The sequence below is a fragment of the Macrotis lagotis genome, chromosome X (genome assembly GCF_037893015.1).
Source record: "Macrotis lagotis isolate mMagLag1 chromosome X, bilby.v1.9.chrom.fasta, whole genome shotgun sequence".
Classification (NCBI taxonomy): Eukaryota; Metazoa; Chordata; class Mammalia; order Peramelemorphia; family Peramelidae; genus Macrotis; species Macrotis lagotis.
Window position 1 is genome coordinate 393450922 of NC_133666.1, and position 16164 is coordinate 393467085.

The 16164-nt window shown below is 33.0% G+C and overlaps 1 protein-coding gene across 4 annotated transcripts in view; it reads left to right on the plus strand.

The window, feature by feature from the left end:
• The window catches only part of ZNF704 (zinc finger protein 704), a 321346-nt gene that overhangs the window by 93255 nt on the left and 211927 nt on the right, over positions 1 to 16164 (plus strand). For all 4 annotated transcript variants that reach the window (XM_074202917.1, XM_074202918.1, XM_074202919.1 and 1 more), the window contains one exon: positions 2304 to 2545. In XM_074202917.1, the coding sequence (XP_074059018.1) occupies positions 2304 to 2545 (242 nt within the window). The remainder of the gene's footprint in view (positions 1 to 2303; positions 2546 to 16164) is intronic.

Consider the following 16164-nt stretch of genomic DNA (forward strand, 5'->3'; position numbering starts at 1 on the left):
ATTGCTATGATCATATGATTTCTGATAGGTATGTTATTGATATAATTAATTATACTAACAGTTTTCCTAATATTGAAACAACCCTGCATTCCTGGGATAAATCCTACTTGATCATAATGTATTATCCTAGTAATGACTTGTAATCATTTTGCTAAGCTTTTATTTAAGATTTTTGCATCTATATTCATCAGGGAGATAGGTCTGTAATTTTCTTTCTCTGTTTTAACTCGTCCTGGTTTAAGTATCAGCACCATATTGGTGTCATAGAAAGAGATAGGCAGAGTTCTGTCTTCACCTATTTTTCCAGAGAGTTTATATAGAATTGGAACCGATTGTTCCTTAAATGTTTGATAGAATTCACTTGTGAATCCATCTAGCCCTGGAGATTTTTTCTTAGGGAGTTCAAACTAATGGCTTGTTGAATTTCTTTTTCTGAGATAGGGTTATTGAAGTTTTTAATTTCCTCTTCATTTAATCTGGACAACTTATATTTTTGTAAATATTCATCCATTTCACTTAGCTTGTTAAATTTATTGGCATAAAGTTGGGCAAAATAACTTCGAATTATTACTTTAATTTCTTCCTTATTGGTGGTGAGTTCACCTTTTTTCATTTATGATACTAGCAATTTGGTTTTCTTCTTTCTTTTTTTTAATCAAATTGACCAGAGAGCTATCAATTTTATTGGTTTTTTTTCATAAAACCAATTCTTGGTTTTATTTATTAGTTCAATAGTTTTCTTGCTTTCAATTTTACTAATTTCTTCTTTAATTTTTAGAATTTCTAATTTGGTGTTTAATTGGGGGTTTTTAAATTTGTTCTTTCTCTAATTTTAGTTCATTGATTTCTTCTTTCTCTAATTTATCCATGTCATCATTTAAAGGTATAATATATCCCCTGACAGCCGCCTTGAGTGTATACCATAGGTTTTGGTATGTTGTATCATTATTGTCATTATCTAGGATGAAATAATTCTTCTATAATTTGTTGCTTTATCCACTAATTCTTTAAAATGAAGTTATTTAGTTTCCAATTAGTTCTGGCTCTGTATCTCCCTGGTCTAGTATTGCATATGATTTTTATTGCATTATGATCTGAGAAAGATGTATTCACTATTTCTGCCTTTCTGCAATTGATCATTAGGTATTTATGTCCTAGTACATGATCAGTTTCTGTGTAAGTGGCCTCTCTTTGTTTTATGAGGAAAATAATGTCCATAATATTCCACTGTCTTCCCTTTTAAGGGGAATTTTGTTCTAAACTTGTATTTATTGACTGAGATGTTTAGGATCTTTACTTATAAGATTTTTTTTTTATATGAGAATGAAAGACACACCTTTTTCATCATCCCTAAGCTTGAGGTAGCAATTTGTGATTTTGGTTAGGTTTGTTCTTTTGTTTAGTTAATCACTAGAATGACCAGATGAAAAATGATGTGAAAATTTTATTATAATTTTACTGTGAAATAAAAAGCTTTCATTCTATCTCCATTTTATTTGTCTTTATGATAAAGAAAATTTCATGTATCCATTGACACAACTTGGTCCTTCAAGGAATTCTTAAATTCTGGTTGTTCTGAGTGTTAAATATTCTTTCTACAATCCCATTTCCTTTTTTAATTGACTTAGAATTTAGAAAAATCTTCATAAACAGTGCCAAAGGTAAGCAAAAACATTTCTGAAAGTACAATTTGATAAATTTTCATTGAATATTTATGCTGTTTTGCTATTTCATCTTCTAAGGTGATTAAATTTTTAAGAGAAAAAACTAAAATAACACCTAAGAAAAAGGTTTTCCTTCTTTTCTTCCATTCTTCCTTTCTTCCTTTTCCTTTTTCCCTCTTTTCTTTCTCCTTTCCTCCCCCACTTCTCTTTCCTTTCTTTTCAGCACCATCCCTTCCTTCCCTTCTTTTCTCTTCTCTCCCTTCTTCTTTTCCTTCCTTTCCTAACAGAATCATTTTCCTTGTTTTATTTTTTTTCTCAGAGATTTAATACCTTCATGCCTTCAAAGCTCATGTTCTCCTGAAAGTCCTATATAATTGTTCATATACTTTCATTAAGTCTGGTTAAAATGTCTATCCTTTCTTTTCACTATACTGATTTATACCCATTTGTAAGTTGCTTTGACAGTTTTTAAGCATTATTCAAGTATTATTCGCTATATGCATTAAACTCTTTGTGGCCAATGTCTTTTCTTTTCTTTTCTTTCTTTTCTTTTGCATCTTCTCACACTGGTGTGAGCACAGAGCACAATGATGATGACTAAGTGTTTATAACTAATGATTTTTATGTTTCATTTCACAGGCTGGGAGCATTAAGCGTGAAATGACCTTCACCTTTCAACAGGAGGACTTAAAACGTGACTTTAGTAAAAAAATATCCTATCAACAATTGTTCCCTTTGGCCATGGCAGAAGATGTGAGAACAGCTGACACCAAAAAAGCCCACAGAGTCCCTGAACACGAAAAAGAGAACACTCGATCTATCTGTCTCCTGGAACAAAAACGCAAAGTTGTTTCTTCAAATATTGATGTTCCTCCAGCAAGGTAAGAAAGAGCAAAAACCATACCCACTTATGCAGCAAGTGTTTGTTAAAAGTGCTTATTATGCAAAAAATATCTATGAATCTGGCCCAGTAATTGTTTGGAAAGCATTCAAAAGTTCTGATAAATCATTCTTCTTCACTCATCCAGGATGATGAACAAAAGCCTCTTGCCAAAAGATTTCCTTCTTGAAATGAAGATGATTGTTTTACATTTCAGTGCCTGATCTGGAGGCAGTCTGCTGCAGTTGGAGCCTGTGTAGAATAGGTATACTGAAGGAACAATACTTTAAGATGAAAGAATTATAGGAATAAAAAGAGGAAGAAATAAGAAAATCTACCCCACCCCAAAGTAGTGTGTAGTTACAAAAAATGAGTGCATGTGAGAATGTGTGAGGTATTGAGATAGGAATCAAATAATGTTATTTTATTGACAATGGGAATATAATAGATGAGAAAACTACCTTTACCCAGGGCAAATTTGAACATGCTCTGCAGTTTAAAGTTATAGAGAATTGCCTGGAGCATCAAGAGGATAAGTCCAGTATGTATCAAAAGCAGCACAGAACCAGGTCTGCCCGAGTCTGAAGCCAGCCTTCTAACCATGCCATGTTGCTTTCAGTTAGAGCATGGAATTCACTATAAAGCAAGGTGACCTTGAAATCTATGTGAGAAGGCTTATTGACTTTATCTTATACTGCTTTACCTGTAAAGAATCCAGAAGTATTGACTTAGATGATTTTGCAGTAAAATTTAGATTATTACAGTGGACCAAAACAACAAAATAAAGAAACATGAAATAAATTCAGGTAGGAAATGTATGATTTTAAAATGCTGAGGAACAGTTTAAAAGAAGGATTGATTTATTGAAGAGAACAAATAGAAGTCTCGCATATTCTTTGAGCCACTACAACACAGAGAGTTGCTTTAGTTTGAACATGTACACCATATTTTGTTGCAAAAACTTTTCTAGCAAAACAATTAAGATTTTTTTAAAAAATTTTAATTTTAAACAGATGAATTTCTGGCAGCTAGTTTAGTTCCAAGGATAAGAAAAAATCTGTAAAAAGCAACACATGTCCTTTTCGTATTCTTGCCTCTTTGTTGCTAATAGAGAGATTATTTGATTTGATTTGGCTAAAGTTTCAGAAATTGGCAGGGAGGATTTCACATTGAGGTGGGGATAAAAACCTGAAAGATAATAGCTTGTTTTCATTGTTTGAACTTTTTTGGGTTTAGTTCAAAAGCAACTTCCCTAGAAGTTGTTTTTCAGTGTTCTACTGTCTTGCCAAATTTGTAAGACTTTCTAAAATTTCAAACAACTTTGTTTTCCACATCTTTGCTGCCAAACTACTCAAGTGTGTTAAATTCTCATATGCCTGCTGCATGTTTTTAAGCTCCTTAAAATTCTTCATGTGGCTTGTCTTTCAAATAAAGTATATGTGAAGTTTTGGATTTTTTCTGTTGTTTTTTTTTTGAGTTGATCAAATTTTTCCCCTGAGCAATTGGTAACCACAGGTTGCTTTCACATCTGACAACTATGTAAATATGGGTTGTTCAGTAGAAAGCACATAAAGGTGTACATTAGAATATAGAGATCTTAAGTTCTATTTATCTTTCCTTCTTAGCTTTTTAAAGGAGAGAGTAGAGACTTTCAATAATGTCAAGTTAGTGACAATTCAGCATTATAATATTAGCATTTAAATAAATTTAATTTAGTTTATGGTATCTGTTGTATTTCTTAATGAAGCTTTGACATTTATCTCAGGTTTTTGCAAGTCTACAAGTATTATTTAAACTTTCCTACTTTAATGTAGGACTTAACATTGTGACAAGACTCAAATGTTGTCCCAAAAATCTTAGTGTAGTTTAAAGTTATTAAATGATATCTGAATGTAAATATGTAGAGTGCTTTACAAGCTTTAAGAGACTATATAAATGTCAACTATTATTAATGATTTTGTTATTGTAAAGGAGGAGGTAAAGGAGAATGGAGAAGAAAAAAGTCAATATATTTCTCCTTTGCTCAATGTTCACTGATTGTATTTTTCCACTCAAATTCACTAAATGTAATTAAGAAGCATAACAGTCAAGCTAGGGTTATAGCATGACTGGTGAATGATGTAGAAAAATTAATTAGGTTTTAAAATCATTAATGTACATTGAATACTCTAGTGACAAAATGTGATTTACACTTACTAATTCCTTAAGGGAAATTTTAGTTGAATTTTTATCATTTGGGATTTCTGGTAATCCAGCTATTTCATCACTGTGGCATGAATTTAATAATTTCAAGTTAGGCAAATGGGTAGTAAAGTAAATTGTTCATTTTCTCTGATGATAATAAAGCTTAAAGAAATTGGTGAGTGTAATGGATTGTTTTCAGATTATTTCTCTTTTGTCCCTAAAATTGTCACGTTATTATGTCAGTTTTAGAATGCAAACTTAGGACAGTTAAACTTTCCTCTATCTTCTGTATAGATCACAATTTTGTCTTAAGTAAATTGATTTTTTTTTTTTTTGCAAAGCAAATGGGGTTAAGTGGCTTGCCCAAGGCCACACAGCTAGATAATTATTAAGTGTCTGAGACTGGATTGGAACCCAGGTACTCCTGACTCCAGGGCCAGTGCTTTATCCACTACGCCACCTAGCCGCCCCAGTAAATTGATTTTTAAAGAGACATTTTACAACACATTTCTCCAACAACAAAATTTCACTTATTATTATTTAACCATTACCACATCAGTTTTCCACTCAAGGAGTTTTAGTGGCTCCCCATTGCCTCTAGGAAAAAATACAAATGCTTATCTTTAGTATCTTAAATACTATCCAATTCCAACCCAACTTCTGAAACTACATTCATAATATCTCTGTCATACCTTCTATTGTGTACAGTCAAACTGTGTTGCTTTATATTCTTTGTTTGAGACACTGCATTTCCTGCTTCCATGACTTGTACAAGGGGGTCCCCAGTTTTAGAAATGCTCTCCCATCACACTTCCACATCTCAATGTTCCTAGTTCCCTTTAGTTCTCAACTCCAGGACTCTTTTCTATTGACTTGTTTACCTGATCCCCCAAAGTTTTAGTGTCCTTTTTTCTCCCTGAAATTACTTTGTATATTATTTATATATTGTACATATTATTGCATATATTTGTATGCAGGATTTTTTTGGTTTACTTTGTATCTATTTCTTGTTATATGATTTCCCTTCATAGAAGGTAAGCTCCTCAAGATGAGGGATTGCTTTGTTTTTTTCTTATCTCCAGAAACTTATTCAGAATTTAGCAAATGCTCATTAAAAAGATATCATTTGAGAATTGCAAACTCTATCAGAAAAGTGACATTCGTAATTATAAGGAGCCCTCTAATATACATGTGCAAGATGGTCAATGGGATTTATTCATTAAAACTCCAAGAAAGAAAAGTTTGACTTTTTTCCTAGCCAACCAAAAGGTTACTGTTTTCCTAAATAGCTAATTTTTACATCAGAACTAAGAGAATGTGACTTGTTGAAGACTTCTTTTATAATGCTGTGTTCTCCATATTAGTTTTAGTATTTTTTGAGTAGCTTCTTTATGATAAGCTTTATCTTATTAATGCTTTTCTGGTGGGAGAAAAAAGTAGGAAAGAATAGGAAAACTTTTCTGCAGAATAGGAAAAATTTGTAAATAATTTATATTGAAAATTAGGTAATATTAGTGCTAAACTAATGATTATACCCACTTTTGCTAAAGTATTTGTTATTTATTATATTGCTCTTATACCTTAATAACATTTCACATGTGTGTTTTATTCACTTCACCTATATTGAAATATCTTATAGGATAGAGGCTTTTTCTTTGGGTTCTTTTGACATATTCCTCTGTGATACTTAATTCCTTATATCAGGAATTGCTTGCCATTCAGCTACATGACTGGTTAAATATTTAGAGGTGAAATCTCCAAGAACAAATAGTAGTATGTGAGCTCCATGTGCAGCTGCTGATTGTTCTGGTGAGTTTCCAGCTATTAAAACTCATAAAGATAAAAAGTACTAATTAATAATACATATATTTGGAACTTAATTATCTGATATCCTTGGGCTTATTTTTCTAATCGGAAAGATTTACAGGAAAACATTTGTAAATAACCCAATAATTTTTGGTGAATGCTTTGCAAATGCTAATATCAACAACAAAAAAAGTAAGACAACAAACCCACATAATTAATTGGTAGTTACTTGGAAGACTGACTGATAAATTGCATAAACCCTTTATGCAATCACTAAGTTGAGTTTTTATCCATACCATTTATGTACAGAGGGTTGAAGCCTTTATCTTTGTGAATCCTTCTGCTATAGGGAGGAGTCAAAAGATTTAGGTTTGAATCTTGGGCATAGTTAACTTACTGCCTGTGTCCCTTCTGCCTTTAGCTTTAAAAAATGAAATGATTAGACAAAAAGATTTTCAAGTTCTTTCCAGTTCTAAATCCTGGGATCTTTATCTCTTCCTGAATTTTTCAGATCATATACCACAAGACCTATTTTAAATCAGATTATCTCTTTTTTAACCACTGATTAGTTCTACTAAGCGACTGCTTACATAGTAATAATTATTGATGATGATGATAAAAATGATAATACTTCTGGACTTGGAGACATAAGACCAGAGTTCAATTCTGATCAGATTCTTCTTAACTGTGTAACTTGTTGCAAGTTACTTAAACTCTCTGTATCTCAGTGTCTTCATGTGTAAAATAAGACTCATAATATTCTGCTACTTCACAAGCACTGTGCTAAGGGCTTTACAAATATGATCTAACTTGAACATCACAAGAATCTTGTGAAATTGAGGAAACTGATGTAAAGGAGAGGCTTAAGTGACTTGCCCAATGTAAGACAACAATGAAAGTACTTTGCAAACTTTAAAGTGCCCTAGAGATGTGATCTATTATTGTTAATATGGGTTAGAAAATATTTGAGAGGCAACATGGCAGAATTGCTAGAGAGCTAATCCAGGAGCCAGACATAATCAGACTGTGACATCCTAGGAATCTCTTGAATACTGGAAACTACATAAAAATTGTCTGTGTGGTGGTGGAAATTATATAAAGATAAAATAACCAGTTCAGATATCTGGTATAATTATTTCCCTCAGATTATGTTTTTCTTTTTCTTTTTTCTTTCCTTTCTTTTTTTCAGGGGGTGGAAGTGGGGTGGGGTTTGAAAGATTAGCTACTTCTATAGAACTTTACTTGATGAATGGCACTTCTTCCAGGAAGGCTTCCCTTACCATTATCTTACCTTGGGCAAGTCACTTAAAGCTCTATTTACCTCGGGTTCCTCAACTCTAAAATGAGGGAAATCATGGCATCTACCTCAAAAAATTGTTGTATGCCTGAAACTTTGAAGGCATAGCACTGTATAGAAATGTTTCTTTCCAACTTTACCCTCACTACTGCCCCCAACAACTTTCCAACTGAAGAGGAGGTCTGGAAGTGATCTTTCCCTTCATTTAATTCTTATCCCTCAGGACAACATGTAAGGATTGTATGTTGTGTGCTTTCTCCATCTTATGGATATAACTTTTGAGACATGCGGGGAGGGGAGTGGCATAGCTGAGCCTTGCCTCTGATTGTGAAGGGTTGAGTGCATACTATACCTAATGAGAGGTGAGGCTCAACTCTGCCTCACCTGCCACCCCCTCACTGCACTCCCCTTCATGTTGAAATAGAAGTGCCTGTTGTATTCCCGTTTTTGTAAAGATCTGTGATCTTGTCAGTGTTGGAATCCACTTCACCCATGCAGAGTAAATCCTGACTCTGACTTAGTAGACAAATCTCAGGATGTTATTGGAAGTATAAGGAAGTTTATGATTATTCAGGGTCTCAGAATCAGTGGCAACAGAACTCAGGTCATCCTACACTTATATTGTGCAACCTTCTACATGACATACATGTTTGTATGCATGTATTTGTTTATTTTTGTAGGTTAACAGTTATGCATGTACATATATATGCATGTAATATATCATTTGTACATTATATAATATATTTTATGTATTACATAAAATATATGTAATGCATATATAATAGTTATATATGTATATATATGGAAGAAGGAGAGAAGTATGTACATATATAAACTAGAGTAAGTCCTTCAATATATTGGGTAAATCCTTTGTAGTGGCTTTTCAGAAAGACAGACAGGAATCATACAAGATGCAATAATATGATCTGCATCAGCAAGAATGCCTTTTTACATAAGATTTTGGATTTACTGAAATATATACATACATACATACACTTGTGTGTGTGTGTGTGTGTGTGTGTGTGTGTGTGTGTGTGTGTGTGTGATTTTTTCTCATATTGAACATTGGTTAGCTATTAGGCCTTGGCTAGAAAATGTTCTATCGATCCTTTAAAAACATTAGCAGTGAAACAAGCATTCTTGGATAACTCAGATTATTAGAGCATGGCATTTGTTAGTCTGTTTTGCCAGACTTTGTATTTTTGGAGGATACTGATGCTTAATTTGGTTGGATTTCACCCAAACAGCAATTACAATTTGATTATGCAAAGCAGTGACTGTCTTCTAATTATAACTCTACAGTTAAAGGAAGCTATTAGCAAACCAGTTGTAGCAAGGAAAGAAGAAAGAATTAGCCAAAAATTTTCCAGACCTAACAGTAGTTTTAGAATACTACAGAATATCAGTCTTCTGTTAGAAGAATAAAATGAACCAAACTTTACTATTTGTTTTGCTTTGTTTTGTTTTTTCATGCAGCTGTCTCTTCTTTGCAATTTGCAACTCATCTTCTCTTTATTTGATGGTAGTCTAGAATTTTTCACTGTTTAATTGAAACCGAGAGGTGGAATAACTTTTGAATGCAGAGTGTCAGTGATCAGAAGGGTCAACAGTACCTCAAATACTCATGGGAAAAGTTATAAACTAATTTGTGTAGCATTCTAAATCATAGTTTTAAAATTTCTGTTTCATGTTGTATTTCTTTTACTTGCATTTTCTTCTTGCATTTGATGTAAAATGAACAGGGTATATAATATGAAAAGGTTTTTGTTTTTTAATATTAAAGTTGTAAGCAAGGGAAAGCACATACTGTTTGACTCAGGCTGAGTATGTTCAATAAAGTGTTCTCCTTGAGGATGGGTTCATTTTTGTTTATGTCAGTAGTCAACAAATATTCGTTGAGTGTGTATCTCAGTATCTGCTAAGCACTGAGGATACATGCTCTTAAGGAGCTCATAGTCTGGTGAGGAAAGACAACTCATAAAAGAGTGGGGGACATGATGAAGTCCAGAAAAGTCCAACCTGATAGGAAATAATGGAATGTCCACCCTGGGCACCCTCTCTAAGGGGAAGATTTGAGAGGAACTCTCTGATAACTACCCTCCATCCTGTCTAGTTAGAAGGAGGGAGAGCCCCTGAGGATAGGGGGACTGACAAGACAGAAGTTTCAGAGTTGATGTGATCTTGAAGGTTAATGCATTTCTAGAGGCCAGAAATCAAGGAATGCAGTTGGATAGGAAACAATGACTGCCTTACATGTCCATAATACTTAGCACAGTCATCTCTATATTATGATCCATAAATATTCAATGAGTTTTTTCATGACTTTATGACTGTCAAGAATAATTTAGTAATTGGGACTTCCTTTGGGTCAGTTAACTGGCATGATAATTTTCCTCATTTGATGTTGGAGTAGATTGTAAAAGTATGGAATATGTTTTGGTTTGGGTTTTTTTCCATCTAAGATCTAATTCCTCTATAGGTAATGATAAATACCACTTTTTCTATGAATCCTTCCATTTCCATTATCTGTTCCTCAACTCCTCACTCCAGGACTCCAGGAAATGATCTTTTCCTTAATTTAATTCCTAAAGTACATTGTTTCTACCTCCTTTGTAACAATTATCCCATACTTTATTTTATTTTTATTTGTGGCCTCCTTATTTTTTCCTTATAGCCAATATTTATTTAACACTTCAAAGTTTGCTAAATGCTTTACAGTAAATCTCATATGATCAACACAATTACCTGGTGAATGAAGTAAGTGCTATTAATAACACTCAGATTTTACAGATGACCAAATTCAGTCTTAGGCTAAATGACTTGCCTCAGGTTGCACAACTAGTAATGTCTGAGGTAAGAGTCAAACTCAGGAAGAATGCATGCTGATGAGACTCCCTGGTAGAAGTCAGTTTCTGACTTTTAACTGCTAGCAGATGAAATTTGTAAAATAATTGCCATGTTTTTGCTATGTCGGAGGGCACCCAATGATTTAAATAATTAAGGAAAGATACTCAAAGAAAAAAATTGAAAGAATAAAGAAAAAATCAGTAGCTTTAGGGATAATGGCAGTAGAGGAGACAGAGAAGAATGTAGCTTCAGACTAAGATGCTGGAAAAGAAGTGGGATGGGAAACATTTATGATGTGGTGGATGGAGTTTTGACCTTGTAATCATAAAGACATGGACATGTCATTTAACCTTTCTGAGTTTTGTTTTTCTTAACTGTAAAGTAGTAATAATAATGTCTATACAGCCTATTTCACAGAGTTCTTGGGAGAATTAAAAGAATACATACATTAAAACAATTTGTAAATATCACCTTATACTATTTTTCCCTTCTGTCCTTCTTCCTACCACCACTGGCAGCAGTGTGGCACAGTTAGTAGAGTGCCAGACCTGGAGTCAGGAAGACTCCTCTTCCTAAGTTCAAATCTGATCCCAGACACATGTTAGCTATGTGATCCTGGGAAAGTCACTTATTCTTTGTTGCCTCAGTTCCTTATCTGTAAAATAAATTGGATAAGAAATGACAAACCACTCCAGTATCTTTACCAAGAAAACATGACTGAAATGACTGAACAAAAAAAACCCAGTAGATTATTCATTATTTTTAGGGAAGCACTGACATGTTTTATAAAAAAAGTTAGTTGGAAGGAAAAATGATATATCTTTTTTTCTAAGTACATTTATCAATTAACTGTCTGTACCTAAGTTTAGTGCACTATATTTTTAATTAAAGGCAAACTTAACATTGGACTTCTTGAATGATAAAGAGAATGTGAGTTAGGCATTAACTGGCTCTGCTTAGGTCTTCAGGTATGTTGGGAATAATATGGTTTGTAGGAGAGAATCATAAGTTCCCAGGTAGGACTTGGAACCATACTAGTCTCCAATAAACTCTTGGCTGTGCTTCTGGTTCAGACTGCCTAGAAATGGTGATGGCATAGATTTTCTAAATTTACTCCAATCTGAACTGGTTTTTTTTCACATTTTCAAAATGAAACTCTTTTTGGTCCATACCAGTCCCACTTAGGATATGTAGTTAAATACTATTGTTAAATACTATGGCCAGAAAATATCATAATAGGACATCATAGATTTGATGAAAACACACTGATTGCAAAATGTTTGTTAATAATGATCTCTTGTTATTTTTCTTTTAAAATTTTGAAAGGGAAGTTAATAAAATGAGGTGAGATCTTTTTGGTTTTTTAGTAATCAGTTGTGATTTTAATAATAGTGGTACCTCTGCAAGTGTTTCATTAGTTATTATCCCCATATTCCTTAAGTGTGCCTTATGCAATTTTAGGATTCTGAGAGACGTGAATAAATTTGGCTGTCATAGCATTTTTAAAGCTAACGCATTTGCATTCTCCCTATTTCTATTGGCTTTAAATATGGCATTTAGAATTTAGCTGTCTGTTTCTCACAATTGGGTATAGTAACCCTTCATTATAAGCATTTAATATTAAATTATAATGGAGCACCTGTACAGAAATGCATGGCAGACTGTCATGAGTACCAGTTGAATTTATAATCTGGGTCATTAGCATTAATATAAAAGTAATTCAGTGATAACTGCAATACTTACCATTGATACTCATTTGATCATATAATCTCTATTTTCCCTTTTCTTACAAGATAAATTTGGACTGAAAATGGACTGAAAAATTTGAATTCAGGAGTTGTAAACTTTGCTATGTGCAATTCTTTATTGAAATATTCATTGAAATGTATTTCTGTTCCAAGTTAAATCATTGAGTGAATGGTAAAACATTTTTAAACTGGCGACCTGGATTCCGTTCCCAACTCTGTCACTTATTAGACAACTGATCTTGGGAAATTCACTTAACCTCCCCGAGATATGAACAGACAGTTCTCCAAAGAAGAAAAATAAAGTACCAATAATATGTATTTTACATATAGAACTTTATTCAGTTGTCTATTTAGCAACTTCTAAGTACTATACATGAGACTGCTTTAGACACTTTAGAAAAGAGGGTTATTGTTTTTTTCTTTAATAACAAAAAAGAAAAAAAGAAGCTAACATGTACAGATCCTAATTCAAGTGGAGGCCAATGCAAATTTCAAAATGTTGGGATATTTTCTGTATGACTTACTCCCCAAACTCTAATCTAGGAAATATGTTTACATTATTGGTTTTTGCAAATTTTAGGATTCTGGGTTAAGTATAAACATTACAAAAACTATACTTTAAAAAAATTGTGTTTTAGGAAAATGAAAACATTTTAAAAATATTTCTTGTAAAACATCAGTAAAGATAAAAAATTTTTAAAACATTTTGTAGTCATTTTTGTAAATAATGTTAAATTTCAATCTTTATTGAAGAAAAATCCTCTTAAATTTCTTATTAATATCTTCTAAAGACACATATTATAAAGTTACCATAGACTTTAAATGAAAGAATTTCCAAGGCTCCTTCACCAGAAAGAATCACATTAATGAGTTATTTTCATTAAGTCATGCTTATATGAATAAGATTCAACTTCATCTGTATTTGAATTCTTACTTGACTTTGTTTCTTTCCATTAAGTTACCTTTCAAAATGACTGATTTTTTTTTTTTAATTCTAAAAGGTGCAACTCTGGTTAAAAGTAAAATACTATTCATTTCTTCCAAAGTGATTGCCTCTGTGGTTATTATTAAACTGCTGAAACTTTGGGGGAATAGTTCAGGACAGGGAAAGATTTCAGATTGAATTGTTCTATTTCTTGTGGTATATGTGAATAGCATGCACATGTTAAAAAAACATGTTTCAAATTGCTAATTTCACTTCCTACAGAACAAATTAGAAAAGATGACAAAATACCAAAGCAGTTAGTGTGTGAGTGGTTATGACAGACTCTCTAATACACTGCTAATGGTCCTTCAAATTGGTTTGACCATATTGTAAAATAGTTTGGAATTATGTGAGAAGTCACTAAATTGCTCATACCCACTCATTGCAGGAAAAAAATTCCAAAGAGATCAAAGACAGAAAGAAAGGTCATATACTTTTTTGGGGGGTAGGAAAAGTTAGAAAACAAAAAACCTAATTGGGACATATGAATATAATAGAATGTTATAATACCACAAGAAATAAATATAAATACTTCACAGAAACATAAGAAAATTTGTATTAAGTGAAACAAAATACAATAAATAGAACCAGCAAAACATTACAATAATTACAATATTTAGGGGCGGCTAGGTGGCGTAGTGGATAAAGCACCGGCCTTGGAGTTAGGAGTACCTGGGTTCAAATTCGGTCTCAGACACTTAGTAATTACCTAGCTGTGTGGCCTTGGGCAAGCCACTTAACCCCGTCTGCCTTGCAAAAACTAAAAAAATAATAATAATAATAATTACAATATTTAAAAAGGATACTAAAGCTAAGTTGAAGATTAAGTAATTGTAATAATATAATGATAAACTGTTTTTTTCTGCCTAGACCCCTGTATACCTTGGTGCTGTCATTGGTTCTTCATCACAATTTGATATGATTTTTTATTAATGCAAAATGCATTAAAGAAGATGCAATACAATTTGCTTTTCCTCTATACTTGATTTTCAGCTAAAACTTCTGCTTATATTGTTTATTCCTACAAAAATGTGAGTTCCTTTAATAGGAAGTATGTCCAGAATTTGGTGGTATTTATCCTTCATTTTTGAAGAAAACCATAACATCAGGGAGGTGATGCCACGACAAGTGCACAAATTGGATATAAATGAGGGGTTGTTGAGCTAAGTCACCAACCTCACTTTCTCCTCCACAACCATCTGGCCCCCAGTGGCCAGATATGAATTAGGATGACAGGAGATGGCATTGAATGGGAGGCAGTCGGGGTTAAGTGACTTGCCCACGGTCACACAGCTAGTAGGTGTTAAGTGTATGAGGCTGGATTCAAACTTCTTTCCTGTGTGCCATCTAGCTGCCCAGAATTTAGTGGGTGTTTTGCCCACAGAAATTATATAAAACATGCTATTTCCTTCCTTCATTCAGAAGAAGGGTCAATGTTCAGTCTGAGTGGAATAGCTAGAAATGACTGGTTTTGAAATAAAAGGAATCAACTTTAATTTTAAAAATAAAAAATTAGCAAAAAAAAGTTGTTTGGTGTGTATATATGAATTGCTTTTAAATACTATTCCTTGAAACCTCACCATTGTGCTTACATGTCATCATCTGCCTAGGCTGCTAGCAGCAGCTGAAGTTCCAGTTTAGCTATGAAGTAACTTTATTCTAAGAGAATAAGTTTTTTTTTTTTTAGACAAAAATTTTAAAATCCCGAGTAAGTGAAATATCCCTTTTCTCCTAGTTGATTTTGTATTTTAATGAGGGAGAGAAAGGTGAAAAGCTAATACTCAAGATTTATTCACAAAGATGACTTTCAGAATATTTAGTCATCATGGATGTCAACAAGAATTCTGTGTCTATATCTTTAGTATTATACAGTGACAACTGATGTGCATAAGGTTGGTCCTGAAAAACTAAGAGTATATTATGTTCATTTTATTTTTAGAGTTTAATGTATTTTAAAAAATAGTGATCTAGGGGAGGCTAGGTGGCCCAGTGGATAGAGCACTGGTCTTGGAGTCAGGAGTACTTGAGTTCAAATCCGGCCTCAGACACTTAATAATTACCTAGCCGTGTGGCCTTGGGCAAGCCACTTAACCCCCATTGCCTTGTAAAAACTAAAAAAAAGAAAAATAGTGATCTATAGTTCATAGTTCTCTCACTTAAAACTGTTGTAGTTTTAGGGTAAATCATTGGAAACTTTTTAAAAAAACTTTTTATTTCTTTTTTATATCACTGAAATTTCTCCCCATATTCCTGCTCTTATCGCTTCCTCAGACCCATGCTATGTAATATATTTTAAAAGTCAAAATATTAGAAAGAAATCAGGAGTCATCAAATTATTGGGGAAAAAAATCAGAATATATGTTCAATGTGTCAAACTCAAGGATCCTCTACTTCTGTAAAAAGGTAAAGTAATTATGATGTCTCACATTGCCTCTTTGAAGTCATAATTTTGTAATTTTTCCACACTAATTTTTTAATTTTTTTTTTGTTCAGATTTTTGCACATCCCTTTAGATAATCATCAAGTAGCACATTACCTGTGAACTGACCAATATTGTTATGGCTATGGCAACCCTTAAATCTTAGAAAATATTAAAATGCCCCTACATCTTGTGTGATCCCCTTCTGCTTCTGTAGTGATAGTATCATCTTATCAGGAAATGGCACAGGGGACTGAGAATCACAATTTGGGACCATCAGTACACTTTAATTTGACTGTTGGTTCTTTAAATGTGAGATCCTTGTCCTTTGACC